The following is a 23,804-nucleotide window of genomic DNA, read 5'->3' on the forward strand; positions in this document are numbered from 1 at the left end:
GTGGCTAATAAAGTTTTAAACTTCTGAGTTTTGCTTGTTTTGTCATTTTTTTTTAATATGTGGGTGGGTTTTTTTAGGTATGGGTGTTTGTTGAAGGACATTTGGGTGTTTCTGACTGGACAGACATTAACTATTCATTATTGTACAGTGGGTCATATAAATAAATAAATACCTTTGACCCTTCTGACTCATTTGTTCCAGCAAAACAGGCTTAAAGCTTCTAATTAATACAGGATGTCAGTGTCATCTCTCCGTCCCCAACAGATGACTCTACAAACACTATGCCATTGTTTCTTCCTTATTTTCTTCTTCCCAGTCCTCTTCCTCTCACTGCTTAGCTGCCATTCCTTGTGTTACCTCCCCATCTTTACTGACTTAAGAGCCCCAGCCATCTCTGTCTTCCCCAGGAAAGAGCTGCTTTTACCCTGAAATTAAATTGAAAGACAGTCCTTCGTGATAAAACTCAGTGTCTTTACTTTTGCTTACAGAAACCTGAGAAAACATAGCTCTTCTGATGAAGAAATGTGAGGCCTGAATGTATTCTTATTGTTAAGATCATATTCTATATTTCATATTCTTGCCTTCAAGCTCTTGCCTACAAATATAGTATGATTTGTTACCCCATTGTAGCTTATGACTCCCTTCTGTCCTTGGCAGCCATTGCAGCATCTCTATTTCTTCCCACAGCGTAATTCCATACTGTTTGCTGTACTTTCCTTGGAAAGATTCTTTATGCATGTCAGGCTCATGGGCATCCATCCTCTCCCAGTTCCTTGTTCCCTGCTAATATCACAGATGATTCTAGCTAGAATAGAGCCAAAGGACTTCACCTAGTATTGAAACTGCAGAAGGTAAGTAAGTTTCATACAAAGAAAGATCTTTATGTTGCAAAGAAAACCTGGCTGTATAACAGTTAACCTAACAAGACTGAGGAACCTCATGTGTTGCACACACAAGGAAAGAGACAGCACGGACATCTGGCAGGAATGAGTTACCAGGAGTGGATTGTGTTCTGGGAGAATGGATGACCTGCATGATCTGTTGAGGTCCTTCTCAGACATGGTTCCCGATTCTGTAAAAAAAGTAGCAATATCTGACCCCACTTAAGCTAGGTAAGACTACCTTCTGTTCAAGCAGCCGCTTAAAAGCTGTGGTCAAATTACACTGAAGCCAGGCTCTTGGTAACTGTTTAACAAAAGAAGTATGTTGCCACCATCTAGGCCCCATTGCAGGTTGTCCTTCTATATTAGATTTTTCTCAGATCCCTTCCCTTTCCTCTGTTCCTTAGTGCCTACTCCAACTGCAAATCTGTCAAGAGAAGTAGCTTGTATTAAATATTTGCCAGACTACTGGGAATGGAAGATGTTCCATTCAAGTCAGTGAGTCAATTCAGGGTAGTAAAATTAAGCACATAAATGTCTGTAAAATATTAGTGTAATAACAATGCTCATTTAAGGGAGTGTGGAGACTCACATTCAGATAGGTATAATAAGGAATCACAAATTAACTACATTGAAGTTATACTTTTGATGACTCAAATGGCATTGAACTTTTTGCAGTTCTACAAATTAAAAATAGGGTCCTGCAGTAAATAATTATTTTTCTTGCCATGCAAAGTACATTTGGTACCACTCAGAATGCTCAGGAAAATTTCAAATGTAATTTGTGAAATTAATATCAATGGATACTAAACAAAGGCACCAGAGGGAGAGTCTCCTGTTACTGTTGAGGTCACCAGTGAATATCCATTCCCATGAGGAACTGATCAGATCTCCCTGCAGCAAAGGTAAACAAGAGATGAGGCAATAGAAATTGTTGATTCAAGACATTGAACTCCTCTGACATATCCAATAAAATCAGAATACATTGCAGGTGACTTGAATTGGTTGCAACAAGTGAAGATCTTCAGTAGACCTGTTTCTGTCAACACACATATCCAAAACTTTGACTGAAAATGATCAAAAGACAGAATAGGTTAAAGTCCATCTACTCTTACAGAAAACAGGAAGACACTAAAAAGAATGCTGTTGTTAATTAGAGAAGAAGCATGGACATTTTAAAGAAGAAATAGAGTGATTAATGCATAAATGAGTTTTCTGTGTTAGTAAGTAAACAAGGAATTACCAAGCAAAAGAAACAGGACCATCTCTCAGTGTTCAACAAATAGAGAAATAACATAATCATTAGGAAAACAAATTTCATACTACCAAAATGGATCCTTATAACCACGTAAAGGGAAAAGAACAGAATTTAACAGCTGCCAATAGTGTCAATTAAAAGTATTTAAAAAAGGGCGAGTTTTTCCCCCAACTATACTTGTCTACTAAAAAGCATCTCTCCCTTATTTTAAACATCATTAGTCTTCTGTTTTCCATAACTATGGTTATGACAACCTGGATATCTCCAAAAGCAGTAAACATGCAGTATATGGCTTTGATACAGTTAAAGAGAAAGGATGTGACACAGAAAGGTGACAAAAAATTTCCAACAGGAACTTGAATAACAACTCAGAATCCTTCAGAACTTGCATCAACAGTGAAGGATGTTAACATGTGTTTGTCTTATGATGCAATTCTAGGAATAAAGACTGTCTGGAAAAGGTGTCAGCTGGTAATTAATGACAAGCACATGAGAAATCATTAATAAAAAATATTCCTATGGATGACCAGGTTCTCTGCAAAAGAAAAGAAGACCACAGCCTTAAAGCAAACATACCATACCACAATAAAAATAGGTTTATCTTATACATGCTAAGTCACACTAAAAACAAACAGGTGGTTCTTAATATATATGATAATAGCTTATAACATCATATTGTTTCATTTCAATAAGGTCAAGCATGAAGCAAATTTGTTCAACAGATGCTGAAAGTAAATGTTGGTAGTATAAGAAGTAGAGCCTGAGCTAGCGACACTGAAGTGTCTGTCTCAGAGCCCACTGTTGGGTGTGCTATGCTAGCCTGATCTTCTAAGAAAACAAGGTTTACACAATTGCCACCCATCAGTCTGTGTCCATGTCACTCCACACTTAATAATATTTGAATGTGCTGGCCAATATTTGCACTGAATTGCAAAATAATTCAGGTTAGATGAGTCCAACTGCTGATGTATCCAAAGGTAAATTAATTATAATCATGAATCACAAAATTATTCAGATTGGATGAGATCACAAGGGGTCACCTGGTTCAACTGGTGAAGTGTGAATGGGTAAATGCACTTTTTACAAGTTTCAAAAAAATCTGCCAGTAACGCTCACATAAATACACAGCTTAGGCTTTGTATCAGTGACCAAACAACTAAGACTCACATATACGTATTAACATAGCTTTTGATGAGTCACAGCACATACTGATGTTTACCCAGATGAGGTGGTGCCTTAAGGGGGTGCACAGAGGGTTAGGACATTGAATTGACGATATGGAACAAAAATCTGTAAGAAAATGGTTTTGAATAATCTATTGCTCATACAATAATTTTTTTGCCTGAGGCATAAATGTAAGAACTGAAAAAAGACTCATTAAATGGGCTAGAGAATATTAGCTTAAAATCTGACACAGGTAACCTTCTAATTTCAATTAAAAAGGCCACATTTCATGTCTGCTTACAAAGAATTTTATAAAGTAATAATTAAGGACATTGTTTCTGTTCTGAAGGGCCATAATCAGAAGATGAATTTTTATGCAGAGTTTGAATATTGCTTGAGAGGAAAAGTATTTCTTCCTAAAAATAAAAGCTGTTCTTTTTTTATTATACAAGCCTGATTCTCATTCAGCCCAGCTATTCATCAGTAATCATGTGGTATTAATGAAAAATCAGAAACAACCACTTACTACAAATACTGAATATTATTTGGATATAGATACGTGTATTATTTCTAACAATGTGCCCTCTCCCATTTCACATCCTTGACCTTTGCCGATTCACTGCAGAATGCCTAGTCACAGACTTGCCAAATAGTAATGCCCAGTGACATTACAAAAAGAAACAAAACTTCTCTCCCTTTCATCACCCTCATTTAAACTGCAAATTATAGTTCTGTATGATATCTCTTGGACTTTGCTACTCTTCAAAATCTGACCATCTGGATTTAAGGAGGGATTTTATCCATCCGCTAGGAGGCATGGAGCTCCTCAACAGATTTGGACTTCTTTTTACAAAGGCTGTTTCCTTTCCTTGGTGCTGTCAGAGGGATCACATGTCAATTCAGCTGAAGATGGAACCAGATGAAGATACCATCTGTTTCTCCTGTACCAAGTAACTGGATCAGACTCAAGTACGTAGCAGCTTCGGGTGTAGCTATGTCAGACATATGTAGCTATGTCAGACAGCAGCTGATGCTATCCAGTATTTCTCCAGAACAGTTTAATCTGGATGTGAACTTCTTCCGTAGGTGAAGACAAATCACAAAATCACAGAACCACAGAATCACAGAACCACTAGGTTGGAAAAGACCCACAAGATCATCAAGTCCAACCATTCCTATCAAACACTAAACCATGTCCCTCAGCACTTCACCAACCTGTCTCTTAAATACCTCCAGGGATGGTGACTCAACCACCTCCCTGGGCAGCCTGTCCCAGTGCCCCATGACACTTTCAGAGAAAAATTTTTTCCTAATGTCCACCCTGAACCTCCCCTGGCACACCGTAAGGCCATTCCCTCTTGTCCTGTCCCTTGTTACTTGGGAGAAGAGGCCAGCTCCCTCCTTTCTACAACCTCCTTTCAGGTAGTTGTAGAGAGCAATAAGGTCTCCCCTCAGTCTCCTCTTCTCCAGGCTAAACAACCCCAGTTCCCTCAGCCGCTCCTTGTAAGACTTGTTCTCCAGCTCCTTCACCGTCTTCGTTGCTCTTCTCTGGACTTGCTCCAAAGCCTCAACATCCTTCTTGAACACAGTATTCAAGGAGCAGTCTCACCAGCGCCAAGTACAGAGGGAGAATAACCGCCCTGAACCTGCTGGCCACGCCATTTTTGATACAAGCCAAGATGCCATTGGCCTTCTTGGCCACCTGGGCACACTGCTGGCTTATGTTCAGTCGGCTGTCAACCAGCACCGCCAGGTCCTTTTCCTCCAGGCAGCTTTCTAGCTAGTCTTCTCCTAGTCTGTAGCACTGCACAGGGTTGTTGTGCCCCAAGTGCAGGACCCAGCATCTGGTCCTGTTAAACCTCATGTCATTGGTCTCAGCCCAACAGTCCAGTCTGTTCAGATCCCTTTGAAGAGCCTTCTAGGGAGGTAGCCCTCCAGCAGATCGACATTTCCGCCCAGCTTACTGTCATCTGCAAACTTGCTAAGGGCGCATTCAATGCCTTCATCCAGTTCATTGATAAAGACACTGAACAGAGCTGGATCGAGCACTGAGCCCTGGGGACACCTCCTGTAACTGGCCTCCAGCTGGAGTTAATGTCAGGTCTTCTTCTGATGTGTAGGGGAGAACGCCTCAGATCTTCAAGATGCAGGGGTCTTATATTGACAGGCTTTCACATGAACACTCGGGATGAATGCTTCCCTATTCCATCAGCAACATTATTGTCACTTTTCATTCTATAAGCTGAGCTTGTGCTGTCGAGTGGAGTGTTCCCACAGCACTCCAGAGAATTTTGTTGCAAGACTGCCTCATGGACGTGCATCTTTACCCAGCAGGCTGTCCTCTGTCTTGAACTGTCTCCAATCTCATTGGATTCTAAAATGTTGGAACATATATCTGCCAGACTATTGCTGCTACCAGTTGTTACCTCTGCTCATAAGCTGGTAAGACTAAACTTTGCTCCACCCTGCTGAGTTGGGCTTTACTAGGAGAGAGAATTTCAAAATGGCTAGGAAAATACTGTGTTTAGCAAATATCAAATAAGTCTATTTTTTTTTATGTTACAATATCTGTTAATACTGTTAGTTTGCCCTGTCTTTTAGCTTCTGCCCCAACTCTTCCTCAATCTTGGCTTACTCTCTTTCTGTTGTGCCAACCAAAAACTAATTTTCTAAGATGTCTCTCTTCAAAGGCTTCAAGCACGTCTACACTGCAATCAGTTCTGTGACTGAATCCTGCACCTGTATACAAGACAGCTTTAGAATAAGCAGGTTGGTATAAGAGTACTGCTGAAATAGCTGTAACAGTACGTACTGGCTGGAGATACACTAGTTTCTGTGGCAAGACTTTGAAGTGACTCAAAACACACTAGGCATCTTTGACATAGTAAGTGAATACTAAATAAAATCACTAAGTATCCATGGGCTTCCCTGCTCTGCATGAATGGGGTGCAGAAGGATAAGCATAGGAATATATTGATAAAAAAATTATGTCAGAGTTTTGTGACTTTATACATTACTGATACTTAATCTTATAATTGATAGTGCTTAGAATCTTAAGCAATACACAGAAAGCAACGAGGATTAATTGGACAGCAAAAGACAAATTTCCTGCCACTCCTTGAAGTTGTTGTCTTGATAAGCGATCAAATGTCTTGCCTGGGAAGACAGCTTTGAAAGTCGCAAGCAATGAAAAAAAAAAAATCCTGATGCTTTCTTAGCTGAATATAGATTCTTGTCACCTTAATAGATTAAATTGATCACATCTGAGCTAAGACCCCTTGAGTATTGGCTAGAAATGTCACTCTTCCCCCTAATCATGTAATTGAGTAATCTAGGTCCATTACACAATCTATTCTTAGCTTTTTAGAGAATATATTTAGAAATCTGATCATCCAAATTGTGACCCAAGGACAGTATTAGCTGTGCTTACAATAGTCTGCTATGCTCATCTCAGCCAGCATATAATACAGTGACGTAAGCCATGCAGAATCTTGCAGGGGTCAGGTGGCCTGGAAACATACTGTAAGCATGAATGACTCATCAAGCGTTCAGTTTTCCTTCCTCAGATGAAAGGAACAACAAATTATATGTTTATGAGAGATGCCAGTATCCCAGACTAAAAAGATATGTGGTTGCAGTGGGTTGACCTTGGCTGCTAGGAGCCCACCAAGCCACTCTATCACTCACCTTCCTCAGATGGACAAGTGGAAAGGAAAATAGGACAAAAAAGCTTATGGTATAAGGACAAGGATAGAAATTACCACCCCAGGAAAAACAGACTCAGCTTGGGGAAATTGAATTAATTTATTGCCAATCAAATCAGAGCAGGATAATGAGAAATAAGAACAAATCTAGAGACAAACTTCCCCCAGCCCCTCCCTTCTTCCTGGGCTCACCTTCCTTCCCAATTTCTCTACTTCCTCCCCTTGAGCGGTGCAAGGGAACAGGGAATGTTGGTTGTAGTCAGTCTATAACATATTGTCTCTGCTGCTCCTTTCTCCTCACGGTCTTCCTCTGCTTCAGTGTGGGGTCCCACACACAGGAGACAGTCCTCCACAAACTTCTCCAACATGAGTGCTTCCCACAGGCTGCAGTTCTTCACAAACTTCTTGAACATGGATCCTTCCTGTGTGGTGCAGTTCTTCACAAACTGCTTGAACATGGGTCCTTTCTATGCGGTGCAGTTCTTCACAAACTGCTTGAACATGGGTCCTTTCTATGTGGTGCAGTTCTTCAGGAACAGACTGCTCAAGCATGGGTCCCCCATGGGGTCACAAGTCCTGCCAGAATATCTGCTACGATGCGAGACTAGGATCCACGGCGTCCTGCCAGGAAGCTACTCCAGCACTAGCTCTCCATGGGGTCACAGTTTCCTTCAGGACACATCTCCCTGCTCAGGTTTGGGTTCTCCCACAGGCTGCAGGTTGATATCTGTTCTGCCATCAACCTCCAAAGCCTGCCTTCACCATGGTCTCCATCATGGACTGCAGGGGAATCATTGCTTTAGTACCTGGAGCACCTCCTCCCCCTTCTTCTTCACTGACCTTGGCATCTGCAGAGTTGTTTCTCACATATTCTCACTCCTCTCTGCTGTTGTGCAGTATCACAGAGGTCAGCATTGGCCACTAGCAGGTCTGCCTTGGAGCTGGCTGGTACTGGCTCTATCAGACATGGGGGAAGCTTGTGGCATCTTCTCATACATGCCACACTTGCAGCTCCCCTTGCTACCAAACCCAGATAAACAAAATACAGTGGTCAAAAGCTAAGTGGTCTTTAACCCACTTTTTTCTAATCAAAAGGCAATTCAGGTTTTATCAGACAAATCTTTTTCTGTACATTCACATTATTTTGTTATAGGCCTGCCATGATCTTGCACACACCAGGATTGTCAGGCAACCAATCTCTCCATCAACATAGCAGAGACAGAGAGGATTGAACCTCTAAAACTACTTAAAAGCATCTGAACATTTTCTTGTTCTAGTGATTATTCAGAAGGCAGTCTGCATTTACTACCACAGGAACTAAAATTTCCTTTTTTTAGATTCATGTAGGTATTTTGTCTGCTATAACTTGATGCTTGTTCTGTGGTTTGTGGCTTCCCCACCTAGTCATAAATGTTCTTGATTGAGTTGAATTGTGGATGTGGCTAAGCATACTGCTTCCTGTTTCCTTGAAAAATAGCTTCCAGTGTTCCACAACAGTCTTGATATTGCAGCACAGGTCAGTACACTGTATTCAGAGCCAAGTAGACATTTTCTTCTTTCTTCAAAGAGCAGTATTTTGAGGAGTCTCAAAATATACCTGGAGTTTTCACTCTTGTACCCAAAGAAAATACAACTTTTGGGGAACTGTTTGATAAAATTATCTTTGTTTAATTGTGAGATATTAAGCATGACAAAAAGAGGGATTTTTTCCCCACATTAGAAGTATTTTTTGTGTTTTTGCACGTCAGACAAAAATCAAGTCCTTTTAACAAACCCTATATTTCTCAAAGCTACAAATTGTTCCTTCTGTCATCAGGATCATTTTCTCTAGCCCCACATACAGCACATAAGAGTACGGTTTCTATAAACAAACAAGTTGATGGATTGCTTTGTAAACCGCTAAAGGAAACTCCAAGCATCACCACTCCCAACTCATCCAGCCTGGAAGACAGGACTGCTCCAATTGTTTCTCTTGTTGCAAGCTGGTTTTTATCTACCACAAAGACTGCTGGTGAATTTCATGCAATTTAGTAAAACTCTCACTGGTTAAACTTAGAATTTTGCCACTAAAATGGCAAGTTTAAATTGGAAACAAGTTTTTCTACCTTCTGAGTTTTCAAAGAGGGATTCTTGAGTACTACCAACATAATTTTTACTCCATGAAATTCATTCTGCTTTTCATTTAAACAGACAAACTAACTTTGCCAGTGTACTCGTTTGGCTAAAAGAGAGAAGAATAACTTTTATGAATGATTCCTTTCAAGGAAAGATTGATTTGTATTTAAACTACTGGGTCCTCTCAGCAGTAAGCCTGAGATTACATTACATATTCAGTTTATCACATATTTTTAAAGCTTACCACACAGCAGTAACTCCACATGTTCTGCAACTGCAATAACATTTAATTGCAGAAGAATCTTCATTTTAGAGCAAGCATATGTATACCCAAAGAACATAGTTTTTCTCCATAAAATGGATGGGCTATCACATGCACTGCAGCTGCACTAATTCTGTGGTACAATGCAACTCCTTGTCCTTGGAAACTACCCCAAATCACTTATATCTTCACATACTCTCAAAACTATAAACACTCTTGAAAACACTCTTACTTTCCAGAAATACTATCATACAGACATTGCTGTTTGGCTTGCCCATGTTAAAACTTGGATCATACTGTGAATAGAAAACTATTTAAAATGCTTTTCCAGCATAGCTGTGTTAAGCACAATACTTAATAGCAATTTCAGGACACCTAAAAAGACTCCTGATGCTGCAGTACTTTGAAGATGCTATTGAATATCCTCCCCCTTCATCTTTACTCCTGTAAGGAACTGCACAGACAGTAGCATTAAATTTCCAGAGGGCAGACTTTGAACTCTTCAGAAGGCCGGTTGGCAAAGTCTCATGGGAGACAGTACTCAACAGCAAGGGAGCCCATGAGAGTTGGGAGCTCTTCAAAAAGGAAATCCTAGCAGCTCAGGAGAAAGCCATCCCCATATTCCGGGAAAAAAACAGCTTGGTTGAACAGAGAGCTCTTGAGTGATATCAAGAAGAAGAGAAATGTTTATGGGCTCTGGAAGAGGGGACAGGCCTCTTGGGTGGACTACAGGAGGGAAGTGAGATTGTGTAGAGAAAAAATCAGAAGGGCTAAGGCTCAACTAGAAATCAGATTGGCAAAGTCTGTGAAAGATAACAAAAAATCCTTTTATAAATATATAAATAATAAAAGGAGGACTAGGGAGACCATACAGTCCCTATTGGATGCAGAAGGAACAACAGTGACAGGGGATGAGGAAAAGGCTGAGGTACTTAATGCCTTCATTGCCTCAGTCTTTAATTCTAAAGAAAGTTGTTCCCTCTGTGTACAAACCCAGGAGCTAGAGGAGCAAAATGAGGCTCCCATGATCCAAGAGGAGGTGGTCAGAGCCTTGCTAGCCCAACTAGACACCCACAAGTCTATGGGGCCGGATGGGATTTATCCAAGGGTATTGAAGGAGCTGGTGGATGTGCTGGCCAAACCCCTTTCCATCATCTTCCAACAGTCCTGGAAGACTGGGGAAGTCCCACTGGATTGGAGGCTGGCTGATGTTGTGCCCATCTACAAAAAGGGCCGCAGGGAGGATCCAGGGAACTACAGACCTGTCAGTGTGACCTCAGTGCCAGGGAAAGTCATGGAGCAGGTGATCTTGAGTGCTGTCATGAAGCACATGCAAGAGAACCGGGTGATCAGGCCCAGTCAACATGGGTTCACAAAAGGCAGGTCTTGCCAAACTAACCTGATCGCCTTCTATGACAAAGTGACTCAGCTGCTGGATGAGGGAAAGGCTGTGGATGTATCTTCCTGGACTTCAGTAAAGCCTTTGACACAGTTTCTCACAGCATTCTGCTAGGAAACTGTCAGCCTCTGGCCTGGACAGGCGCACACTCTCCTGGGTGGAAAACTAGTTGGGTGGCTGGGCCCAGAGAGTGGTGGGAAGTGGAGTTAAATCCAGCCGGAGGCCAGTTACAAGTGGGGTTCCCCAGGGCTCAGTGCTGGGTCCAGCCCTGTTCAATGTCTTTATCAATGACCTGGATGAAGGCATCGAGTGCACCCTTAGCAAGTTTGCGGGTGACACTAATCTGGGTGGAAGTGTCGATCTGCTGGAGGGTAGGGAGGCTCTGCAAAGGGATCTGAACAGGCTGGACCACTGGGCTGAGACCAATGGCATGAGGTTTAACAAGGCCAAGTGCCGGGTCCTGCACTTGGGGCACAACAACCCTGTGCAGTGCTACAGACTAGGAGAAGTCTGGCTAGAAAGCTGCCTGGAGGAGAGGGACCTGGGGGTGTTGGTTGACAGCAACTGAACATGAGCCAGCAGTGTGCCCAGGTGGCCAAGAAGGCCAATGGCATCTTGGCTTGTATTAGAAATGGTGTGACCAGCAGGCACAGGGAGGTTATTTTTCCTCCGTACTCGGCACTGGTGAGACCGCTCCTCGAGTACTGTGTTCAGTTCTGGGAGTCTCACCACAAGAAGGATGTTGAGGCTCTGGCGTGTGTCCGGGAAAGAGCAAGGAAGCTGGTGAAGGGGCTGGAGAACAGGCCTTATGAGGAACAGCTGAGAGAGCTGGGGTTGTTTAGCCTGGAGAAGAGGAGGCTGAGGGGAGACCTCATTGCTCTCTAGAACTACCTGAAAGGAGATTGTAGAGAGGAGGGTGCTGGCCTCTTCTCCCAAGTGACAGGGGACAGGACAAGAAGGAATGGCCTCAAGCTCCACCAGGAGAGATTTATGCTGGACATTAGGAAAAAATTTTTCACGGAAAGGGTCATTGGGCACTGGAACAGGCTGCCCAGGGAGGTGGTTGATTCACCTTCCCTGGAAGTGCTTAAGGCATGGGTGACCGAGGTGCTGAGGGGCATGGTTTAGTGTTTGATAGGAATGGTTGGACTCGATGATCTGGTGGGTCTCTTCCAACCTGGTTATTCTATGATTCTATAGTAGTCTTGTATTTGGACAGAAGTCATTTGCAACAGCAGTAGTTTGGAATTGATCAAACTTTAAATCAGGCTTCCCAGATGAGACCCGGTTTTCTCAAAAACACTTTGTACTAAAGCCAGATTCTCCAAAGGGTTCGAAGATTCAGATCCAGAAGGGTATGCTTTCAGTTCAGCCTGCAGCATGCTGTAGTAGTCACACACTTTGTGCAAGCACTTAGAAGCATTATTTCTGTTCTTGTTCATAACATCAGCACACAGAAAACAATTTTGGCAGCACTGGGTGAGACCACTTTGCTGTGGTTCAGGTTATTCAGTCCACAGAGGACCCACCCTTTTACGCCCGGCAACTACTAATTCACACCACATATGTGCAAGTAAGCACATATGTCCAGTTCCATGCAGTTTCATCGCATCACCAGCTCGGTTCTGCATTTACTACGTACACGTCTAGGCAGACTACCATTTGTGCTGGATTGCCTAGTTTCCTTGTTCTCCCAACACTGAACTGAACTGAGATTATGTCTGAGAAACAACAGGGTCAGGCAAATGATACTGAGAGGCAGAAAAAGCACGGAGTAACTCCTGGCATTGTACAAACCTGCTCCTCACTGGCTTACTAATTCAAGATCTTATTAAATATCACTGTTTGGAGACTGCCCAGGGATAGCAATGACTCAAAAGTACTTCCTGCCTTAAAAGTTCTGGCACTTGACCCAGTTGTTACAAAAAAAACACAAATAGGACATCAAGAGAATTCCTTACATTTCAGCTCACTGTCATTTCAGTGACAGGATGCTTGTGGCTCTTAAAAAGCTTTGGCTGTATAAAATGTAATAATCCAGTTTGTCGGCTGATTAACTGCTGCTCCCAGCAGCCCTGTTGGCAAGGTTAACAAGGTCCCTCACATGTGCAGTTTCCATGACGGTCATGGTATCCTCATGTGCTGAACTGCCATTTCTTTGACAGCAGCATGGCAGCAGTTCCCTTCTCTCCAGACAGCTTGGGTCTTCTTCAGAGACACTGTCCAATAGTTATTTCAGTTGCCATAAACTTGGTATCCTTTTTCAGGGAATCAACCACAGATCAGGCTGATTGGGTCCTACCTAACCCACTTCTGTTTAGTGATGAAGAGTACACCTCATGACAAGCCCTGTTCAGACGCAACTTAGGCCTTTAAGAATGTTTTTTTGTTTGTTTTTTTCCCCCAGTTTATTCAGTAGAAATCAGCAAAGTATTTCCTTTAACCACCCTTAAGAACAATTCACCAACATCAGGAAAGTGAAAAACCTTCCCTTCATATTTTTATGAATGACAGGTAATGCATGTCCCCCAGTACAGAAGTTACTATGAAGGCTACTTGGTGCCCCTTGATAATGTGATTTTGAAAAACAGGTATTTCCTTGCAGTTTTTCTATAAGGGTACAATTTTGACAATATGTAAATAGCTCTTGAGTGCTGATGGCACAGCTTTCCTGCTGTATGAAAAAAAAAGACCTAGCAGAAAACTGATCGTAGCTGAGTGATTTTCAGACAAGTTTTCAGCCAACTCTCTAATATTATATTTATCAAATATCTGCTTTAAATCACACCAGCTTGTTCTTCTGCTGTTTGAGAACAGTCAGGCTAATACTGCTCCATATACCTCAGTCTCTGCAGTTACATACCTGAAATACTGAGGCTCTGATATTCTGGTTTACGAGAAATTGTGAGTCCTTGTTTAATTCTCTTAAACCTGGAGACAGAGATTGACATCTTCATTGTTTTGATTTTTCTTTTGTGCATTACTGAAGACAAAATTGAATGACTGCTTACTTTCTTCTGCTGAAAATTTGTTTCCAAATACTTAACAGATAGATTGTATTTCCTTCACTAATGTATTCTTTGTTCCCCAGCTTGGCCACTTCACGTGGAGTATAATCAAATCTTCCAGATCACTTCACAGATGCTTTGATCTGGTGCCTAAATTTACAGTAACAGAAAAGAATGCTGCTCTTCAAGATGTACAGCGCACATCACCCTTAGCTTTAGAACACAGATAGTCTTTCCTCTGGCTGCTGAGCCATAATTTCCTCCTTTTTTATAAGAGCCATGACTCTGGGCATATGAGACTTCGTCACCTTGATTCTCCTGTGTGTATGAGGTTGCTTTGTTAGTGACCAGAGAATGTTTGGCTTTTCAAAGGCCCTCTTCAAATACTTCAGCCTCCAAGGACAGGATGCTAGTCAATATAGTAACTTTAGAAAAAAAAGCTGTGACTCACTCCTGCTTTTCAGGCAAATGCAGTTAAAAATGTTTTATTTCCCTAGTGCTTCCTTTAAATTTGCAGAAGGAAAATATCACAGGTGGGTGATTGTGTATTTTATACTGATTATTTTTGATGCAAATATTTTGGGATAGTTATTTTTTTTCATTTATGCAAGAGGAGAAATGGTATGTCCTAAAGGTCTCCAGGAAACCAGACGTTGGCCTTAGGATTGCAGGCGATTATTCATTCCTTTCAGACATGCTTATGACAGTTGTCTGTGCTGGCTTACTGTAAGCTACATGCTCTGCAACATACGTGGAGGTCTCAGAGGGCACTACAAGCCCTACCAACTCTTAAGCTTAAACTGCTTAAACTTAAACTTAAACTGAGAGAGAGCTTAAACTGAAAAGCTTTAACTGAAAGAGCTTAAACTGCTGCCTCTGTGCAGTTAACTCCAGTAATACAAGTACACAGTTACCCAAGACTAGAGCATGCTCTTGTCTCCAGGCCTTGTTACAGATGCTGCACTCTTTTGCAGCCTGAGTGAGAACTTGTGCTGCACAGCACACTGTTAGGTGCTCTCCACAATGGATCTCTGAAGTCTTTTGGCTTCATACCATAAAAAGCCAGTCTCATTAGAATCATAGAATGACTAGGCTGGAAAAGATCCTTTGGGTCATCGAGTCCAACCATTCCTATCTGCTGCTAAATCATGCCTCTGAGCACCTTGTCTAACCGTCTTTTAAACACTTCCAAGGATGGTGACTCAACCACCTCCTTGGGAAGCCTCTGCCAGTGCCTGATGACCCTTCTTGTGAAGATTTTTTTTCTTGATGTCCAGTCTTAACTTTCCCTGGCTCAGCCTGAGGCCATTCCACCTTGTCCTGTCACCTGCCACTGTAACCACGCAGAAAACGACTTCACAGAATCACAGAATCACTAGGTTGGAAAAGGCCTACAGGATCATCGAGTCCAACTATTCCTATCAATCTCTAAACCATGCCCCTCAGCACCTCATGCACCCGTCTTTCAAACACCTCCAGGGAAGGTGACTCAACCACCTCCCTGGGTAGCCTGTTCCAGAGCCTAATGACCCTTTCCGTGAAACATTTTTTCCTGATGTCAAGCCTGAACTTCCCCTGGTGAAGCTTGAGGCCATTCCCTCTTGTTCTGTCCCCTGTCACTTGGGAGAAGAGGTCAGTTCCCTCCCCTCTACAACCTCCTTTCAGGTAGTTGTTTACAGCAATAAGGTCTCCCGTCAGACTTGTTCTCCAGCCCATTCACCAGCTTCATCGCTCTTCTCTGGACTCGCTCCAGAGCCTCAACATCCTTCTTGTGGTGAGGATCCCAGAAGCGAACACAGGATTCAAGGAGCGGTCTCACCAGTGCCGAGTACGGAGGGAGAATAACCTCCCTGGACATGCTAGTCACGCCGTTTCTGATACAAGCCAAGATGCCATTGGCCTTCTTAGCCACCTGGGCACACTGCTGGCTCATGTTCAGTCGGCTGTCAACCAACACCCCCAGGTCCCTCTCCTCCAGGCAGCTTTCCAGCCAGACTTCTCCTAGTCTGTAGCACTGCACAGGGTTGTTGTGCCCCAAGTGCAGGACCCGGCATTTGGCCTTGTTAAACCTCATGCCATTAGACTCAGCCCAGTGGTCCAGCCTGTTCAGATCCCTCTGTAGAGCCTCCCGACCCTCCAGCAGATCCACACTTCCACTCAGCTTAGTGTCATCTGCAAACTTGCTAAGGGTGCACTCGATGTCTTCATCCAAGTCATTGATGAATACATTGAACAGGGCTGGACCCAGCACTGAGCCCAGTACTTGTCACTGGCCTCCAGCTGGATTTAACTCCATTTCCCACCACTCTCTGGGTCCGGCCAGCCAACCAGTTTTCCACCCAGGAGATTGTGCGCCTGTCCAGGCCAGAGGCTGACAGTTTCTCAAGCAGAACGCTGTGAGAAACTGTGTCAAAGGCTTTACTGAAGTCCAGGAAGATACATCCACAGCCTTTCCCTCATCCAGCAGCTGAGTCACTTTGTCATAGAAGGCGATCAGGTTAGTTTGGCAAGACCTGCCTTTTGTGAACCCATGTTGACTGGGCCTGATCACCCGGATCTCTTGCATGTGCTTCATGACAGCACTCAAGATCACCTGCTCCATGACTTTCCCTGGCACTGAGGTCACACTGACAGGCCTGTAGTTTCCTGGGTCCTCCCTGCGACCCTTCTTGTAGATGGGCACAACATCAGCCAGCCTCCAGTCCAGTGGACTTCATAGGAAAAACAGACGCCCTTTCCCCGCGGAAGGACCCTCGAGTGATCTCCACGCTTAAAAACCTCCTGCCGGTCCCACCCCTCCAGGAGGTCACAGCGAGCCCCAGCGTCCACACCCTGCGTAGGGCCGAGAGCGCGGACGGCGGGGAAGGGGCGGGGGCACGGCCGCAGCCAATGGGAAGGGCGCGGAAGGATCTGGGCGCGGCGCCAGCCAATGGTAAGGGCGGAGAGGGGGCGGGGCACGGAGGCAGCCAATGGGAAAAGCGGGGTTGGTGCGAGGCGCGGCGCCAGCCAATGGGGAGGCCGGGGCGGAGCGGGATGGGCGGGGCTGCGGCGAGGTGTTGCCGCAGCGCCGCCGCTGCCGCCGCTTGTAAACAGACGCCGCCCCACGTGACGCGCGCGCGCGCTACCTGCGCGCGGGGGGCATTGTCCGCCGAGGCCGCGATCCGAAGAGGGACGCGGTTCGTCTTCGTTCTTTCCCCGCTCCTTCCCCGGTCCCCCGGCGCCAAGATGGCCGGTGGCGGGCGGTGAGGCGGCGGCCGGGCGCGGGGAGCGTGCCTGCGTGGGAAGCCGCGCAGCGCCATGTCCGCCTTCGCCCTGGAGGAAACTCTGGAGGCCGACTGGGTGGCCGTGAGGCCTCACGCCTTCCAGGAGCGGGAGAAGCACAAGTTCGTCTTCATCGTGGCCTGGAACGAGATCGAGGGCAAGTTCGCCATCACCTGCCACAACCGCACGGCGCAGCGGCAGCGCGGCGGCTCCCGCGAGCCCCCCTCCAGGCCCAGCGGCGCCGCGGGCCGGAGCGCGGAGCCCGGGCCGCCCCGGGGCCGGCCCCGCGCTGAGGCGGCGCCGCGCGGCATCGGGAGCCCGGCCCGGCGAAGGGGCCCGGCGGCGGCGGGCGGCGCCGAGGAAATCGAAGTGCTGGAGCTGGGCAAGGAGGAGGGGGCCCCCGCGCCGCCGCCCTCCGAGCCGGCCGCTCCCGACGCGGAGCCGGCGGGGGAGGAGTGCAGCTGGGCCGGCCTGTACTCCTTCCAGGACTTGCGGGCTGTGCACCAGCAGCTGTGCTCGGTGAACTCCGAGCTGGAGCCCTACCTGCCCGCCTTCCCCGAGGAGCCCTCGGGCATGTGGACCGTGCTGTTCGGAGCCCCGGAGCTCTCCGAGCAGGAGATGGACGCGCTCTGCTGCAGGCTGCAAGCTTACTTGGTCCATAGCTTGGATACCTGCGGCTGGAAGATACTGTCGCAGATACTCTTCGCTGAGACTGACGACCCCGAAGAGTATTACGAGAGCCTGAGCGAGCTGCGACAGAAAGGGTACGAGGAGGTGCTGCAGCGGGCCCGCCGGAGAATCCAGGAGGTGAGGCTACCGCGTCTCCACCTCGGTGTTACCTTTTCCTTACTCTGTGGCATCTGTAGTTATCTCCAGCTGCCCCCCTCTGACTTTGCAGAATCAATCGAACTGTGGGACCAAAAAAATAAGTATAGGAAAATCGTCTGGTTAAAAAAAAAAAAAAAGCTTTGGAAGATCTAAGTAAGAGAACGGAGCTTAACCTTTCCAAGGTCTCTAGGGCTAGGATTTAAGAAGTTGCGTATGTCCTTAGGCATCTGAGTGTGGCTCAGTACTTTTTTCCTGTGCAGTCGAGTGTGGATGTTTGTGACCAAGAATGTGATGGGTTTGGCTAGGTCTTACTCCCGCATTTTTGTTTTTGAATTGCTTTGCATCTCTCTTTCTTATGTCATACTATTTAGGTGAAAGTAACTAAGCTTCTACTAACTTATAGCATCAGTGTGTGATAATTTTTTCACATCTTTGTGGATGGAGGTATATGAGGATCCAGATTTTTCCAAAGGAGAATTTTATAATTCTTTTAATCTTTCAGTGACCTTGGTCCAGTATGTACTGTGTTCTGTCTAGGTGCACCTATGTGTATGTGTTAGGTTGTTATTGAAATTTTTATTTTTGAAGACACCATCTAAGTTGTATTGTGTAGATATAGGTCAAGTTTGGCTACGTCAGCTGTCTACATATACCCTGCCAATGTCTTGTGTTCAAAAATGTGTCGCGGTGAATATTTTTCCTTGCTGGAGTGTGTCTGCTTGCTGTCAATTATGATGGCATAGTTTTGAGTCTGTAGGATTTAAGCCAAGCTCTTCCTTAGTGACTGGAATTACTAAGTTTGAGAAAATTAATTTGTCAACGATGAAATCACGATGAGGGCATCCAAGAGTAGCATTGTCACATGCGAGTCTATTTCCAAATTGTAGCATTAGCATATATTGTTGTGATTTTTCTTTTTTTTAATGACTGTTTAAAGGCCTAGATTAATTAATTAATTTTGGTGTACAACTTATGCTTAGTTTCACGGTCTTCTGCAGCAGTTTCAGTTCAGAATATATTAAAGCATATTGCCTCTGTTTTGCTGTTTGACTCCGTGAATGCTTAGGAGTGTGTGCTTAGATTAACTTAGCCCTTAGATCAAGAGTTTTCTTAAGGAGCCAAGCATGGTAAGAGAAGTTCTTGTTAAACGTGTGGAGTATGGGAACAGGATACCTGATTAGAAGTGAGTGATGTTTCTGAGAAAACACTAATTTGGAATTTTTGTGCAAGAACTGTTTGTTGGAGAATCTTAGCTTCTGTTAGCACCAGTACTGTCAAAAAAAAAATGAACTGGCTGTCAGTGCTAGCTTTATCCGTAAAGAACTCTAAACAGCACTTTTATTATCATTTAACATTCAAAACTTGATGCAGATGAAACAGTAGAACCTGTTTGTGTATTTGACTACAGTACAACCTTCCTAGCTCACGGTAACCAATCCAGTACTGCATCTAAAGTCAGAACAGCTCTACTTCTGTCATTGTCAGTATGTAAATTGATACTTCTTTAATTAAAAGTAGTTCATGTTTAATAAAAGAAACCAATAGAATGTCTCTTTCTTTTTTAGCTCTCTCTCCCTTCATTACCAGTTGGGGTTTAGTTGGTCCAGAGGAAATGTCTGTCTTTTAAGCAAATACTTGTATTGTTTGTCATTGCAGTTCTCAGCAAATGAAGCAATGGATGATGGGTACTGCTCGGTATTTATGAAGTAAAGGGTTTTCATAGTTTTGAGAGAGCCAACCAAGTCAATGTTTCATCTTTTGCTTTGATATACTTTTCCATCTGTGCTTGAAGTCTGACTGTTAGCTGACTGGAGGAATGCAGTGTTAGATTCCTGCAATTTTAAATGATTTTGCATCTTGGGGAGAGCTTTTGAGGAAGAAAGAAAAGGATTGAGCACCATTGGCAACCAAAATGGTTATCGAGGAGTCTAATGAATGTGGAGGATCTTCATTAGTGTAAAATTCTGTAATAAACAGGTATAGACCTCCAAGACTTCAGCTTAACATTTCAAAATATGTCTCTGTGGTTTACAGTCATGTCACATATATCTTATGAATTCCTTTGTGCAGTTAGATGTTACCTAAGAAACACTTGCAGTTTCTCTAGCTTATGTTCTTCGGTGTGGAGAGTTAAAATGAGCAATGAAATCTCTCATGTTCATTGTTTCAGCATCCTCTACTTGGCCATCTGTTGATTTCTGTAAACTGCACACAAGTCAATTTATTTTCACAGTAGTTAATAATTGTTTCTTTTTGTAATAGACATTTTTATCTTGGTCTCAATTATTAAGCTTTCATAATCCAAGAGAATGTTGCAAGTAGAAACAGATCCAAGATGAAGAAGGAAAGTAGTTGTGGAGGAACTGTATGACCTGGAATTAATTTCTTCTGCATGACTTGCAGTTTTGAAATACCACATCTTTTATTTTTTCAAATAAAACTATTAATTCTGAAGTAGCTTAAGAGTTTATATCTAAAGGAATACTTTTATGCCTCATTTTTGAAAACAAACACTTGTTTGGAGCCCATGTTCATGAAGTTTGTTTAAAAAATTTCTTAGATGCTCAGCTAGAGTTCTGAGCTCCCAAATGGAGACATGATACAGAATCAGTTAATGACTATGAAAAGATGTTATTATCTCAGCAGAGGATGACACTGAATCCTTATTTGGGATTCCAGCTTCTTGGCCAGTAATTCTAAAATCTTAAACTTTGCAGAGGGCAGAAGTTCTCCTCTCTTCCAGTTTCCTGTCTGTGTTCTTCCCCGTGTAACAAGAGAGGAGTAATATCAAAGACAGCATCATACCTCTTTGGCAATGCTGTGTTGTCAAAAGGTTGAAAGCAGTTACAGTTTTGCTGAATAAAAAGTGATGTTACCATAAGATACTATTAGAAGGTTGTGTTGGCTTAGTCACACTAACCAACATATTCTGTTGTATGCTTATTTTACTTGCTCTTGCAAATAGTGTGTTGTAAGTTTGGGAAGTCTCTTTGTTACATGCCTACCTCAGCATCTCTGAATTAATGGTACTTGTGAATCTCTTTGTTCCTTATTGCTCTTACCTGCAATAGCAGTCTGAAATTTGGCAGAAGATGGCCTGTAGGATCTTGAATGCCAGATATAAAACTATTCAAGAGGCGTACTTTTGGTTTTTTTGTTGCTCTGTGAAATCTATGAATTCTAGTATCTGCAAGCAGACTGTTAAAAGCCATTTTGCATCTCTGTTCTGTGTGTGTTCTTTTGAATTGCTTTAGTAGAAAAGGTCTGAAACTCTTTATAGTAATAATGAAATTCTGAAGAAATTCTGAGAGCATCATATTTTCTGTTGCTAACCTAAGACTGCCTTGGGAGCTTTCATCTACTGATATTTTTAATCTCCTTCTCCTGCATAATGGAATATTTTACTAAGCAGGAGAACGTACTAGGAATTGATATTTTATGTTGGTTGGCTTAGTTTTATGTTGACTCAAAGGACTAGAAAGGTTAAGAAAAATTAACATAAGAATCATTTTATCTGTTTTGTCATAGCAGTAAGTTGTATGAGAAGAAAATGTAGGGGTTTTGACAGACATTTGTATTGTCATTCTCTTCTTAAATCGGTATGTATACAAGTTTTTATAATAATTTGCACAGCTTTAGTAGGGTAGTACGTTTTGGTTTTTTGATGTCAGAATCACACAGATTGGTAAGTAATCAATCCAGTTATAAATGATGGAGTTTCACATTTGTTGCTTTCCAATGGTGCCATTACATATTTCTGGTTTTATCAAAAAAGCTAAATAAGATCCATTATTATTCTTTTGCTTAGTTGAACCTGTTCTAATATTTTGGAAAAAAATTTATTCAGGATCATCTCAGTAACTAAAAGAACTTTATTTCCTTGCTTTTTGACAACGTGCATTCAGTTCTAAAGTAAATATATGTGTGTCAGTAGTGGGGCACTATATGAAACATGCAAGTTTTCCGGAAGTAAGGTGACCTGTTTCTATTTTCTATGCAATGACCTACTGTTAGGCATACTGTGATTTGAAGAGAGGTTTAAATGTCAAACTTGTAAATAATGCAAAAGTACATAATATTAAACACAAAAAAAAAAGTATTCTGAGTTTCAGTAACACAAAAAGTAAATGCTAGCACTAGTGTTTCCATTAAAACTAATCTTTTAGTACAAGAAGCAAAGACAACTGGATCACGTGTGTGAACTGCAGTAGCTAGATTTAGAAGATATCTAAAATGTCGTATAGAAAAGAGTACTGGTTTAGATTTAACTTTGGGAGCAGAGAGGATTCAAATAGGATACTCTGGAGTTTTTGGGTTTTTTTTCTTCCTCTTGACACGAACAGAGCAGAGATTTCAGACAAATGCTGACCATTCTGGAAATCCAGCCTGTTTTTGTTTGAAAGCTTCTTTTTCCATGCTCATTATTTGTAGGGCTAACACTTGTTTCCAGTAAAACTCTTTCTGTTTACATCTGCATACTTTGTAATAAGCTATTTAACTACTGTGTCAGTACTACAGGCTACTACAACCAAAATATAACATGTCAGCAGTGCTAGAGCATGCTCTCTACAACAGGAAGGTAGATTCTAAATTCTTAGGAGGTTCATGCTTACAGTGCTCTGGGTAGTAATTTGTGTTGAAGTCCAACCAAAGATATTTTCTTCCTTGTCAGCCATCAGCTTTTTATTTTTATGATTTGCAGCTGCAGTCATTAGCAGTTATTTCTGGTTGTTACCAAACAGTCCAAATCTAATTGATATTTTAAAGGCTTATTTTAGGCATTGGAAAGCCACACCTGACTGCAAGCATCAAACACAATACCAAGGACGCTGCAATACATTTTCAGATAAGCAGAATTAAATTTGAAGGGGTTCTCCCCTTCCGCTACCCTGCAAATAATAAAAATCTAAGTCACATGGGTATTTTCAGTGTTTCAGTGAGTTTCTGAAGCACATTCTGTATTTGTAATTCCATGTTATGTGCAGATTCTTGGACCCTTTGTAGCAAGGATAATTACATGCACAACGGCTTAATCATATGGTAGACTCAGAGCTGCTGAAAGCCTAAGATGTGGTTGCATACAGTTTTAAAATATATACCTCAACGTGGCTTCTAGGAGTCCCATATTTAAAGGATGTTAGATCATATTACCATAGTATTTGCTCTTTATTCTGTGTATTAAAACCTTCTAAGTAAAATAACAATTTACCTTTTAATTGAAAAATCTTATCTTTTATCCTTCTTCCATTTGATATCCTATTGAATAAATGTTAATTTTTTTCTACTGTCCCTCACTTTTACTTCTGCTTTATAGGTAGCAGTAACTTTTTTCAGAGATTTACCGAATTGTGATCGTAAGTTAATTAGATGTGGTTTTTTTGTGCATCTTGGTGTTGTCTCTTTTCTAGCCTAAGTAGGATACTTATTTTGGATTTAAAATTTGGGATTTTTTTCTTTTTTCCCCGCTTTCTACAGTGGTGGTGGTTTCTTTCCTATGTGCCGACTTTTGTCTTCTTGCATATTTTTTCTCATTTTTTTCAGCATTATTTTCTTTCCCTTCAATTCACTGTCCTAACTTAAAGTTGATAACTTTTAAAACTACTTTCTTAATCCAGTAATTTGCCATCCCCTCTGCCCTGTCCTTACCCCCTCTCCTTCCTCCCCTCCCCCTGTTTCTGGCTGAGATAGCATTACACATGCAGATCTGAAATTTGCAAGCAAATTCTTTCTAATAGTTGAATCTTTTATGTCTCTTGACAGTACTATGCTTACAGATAATCAGCGAGGCTTATGTTCTTATGTATATGTAAATATTGCTACCACAGAGCTGAAGAAGGCAGCGAAAACAGAGTTCTGCAAAAATGGCTGCGTCTACCATTTTTTCTCCTTGGGGAGCTCCTTTTAAGGATCCCTTTTTTGGTATT

The 23,804-nt window shown here is 42.7% G+C and overlaps 1 protein-coding gene across 2 annotated transcripts in view; it reads left to right on the top strand.

Annotated features, from left to right (window-relative positions):
* Positions 1-16,847: 16,847 nt before the first annotated feature.
* Positions 16,848-23,804, top strand: part of JMY (junction mediating and regulatory protein, p53 cofactor) — a 66,636-nt gene continuing 59,679 nt past the window's right edge. Inside the window, exon 1 of one of the 2 annotated variants that reach the window (XM_069880724.1) lies at positions 16,848-17,859. In XM_069880724.1, coding sequence (XP_069736825.1) covers positions 17,089-17,859 — 771 coding nt within the window. In that variant the 5' untranslated portion in view covers positions 16,848-17,088. The remainder of the gene's footprint in view (positions 17,860-23,804) is intronic. The other variant, XM_069880723.1, reaches the window with a different exon arrangement.

Source organism: Phaenicophaeus curvirostris, chromosome Z (assembly GCF_032191515.1).
Source record: "Phaenicophaeus curvirostris isolate KB17595 chromosome Z, BPBGC_Pcur_1.0, whole genome shotgun sequence".
Classification (NCBI taxonomy): Eukaryota; Metazoa; Chordata; class Aves; order Cuculiformes; family Cuculidae; genus Phaenicophaeus; species Phaenicophaeus curvirostris.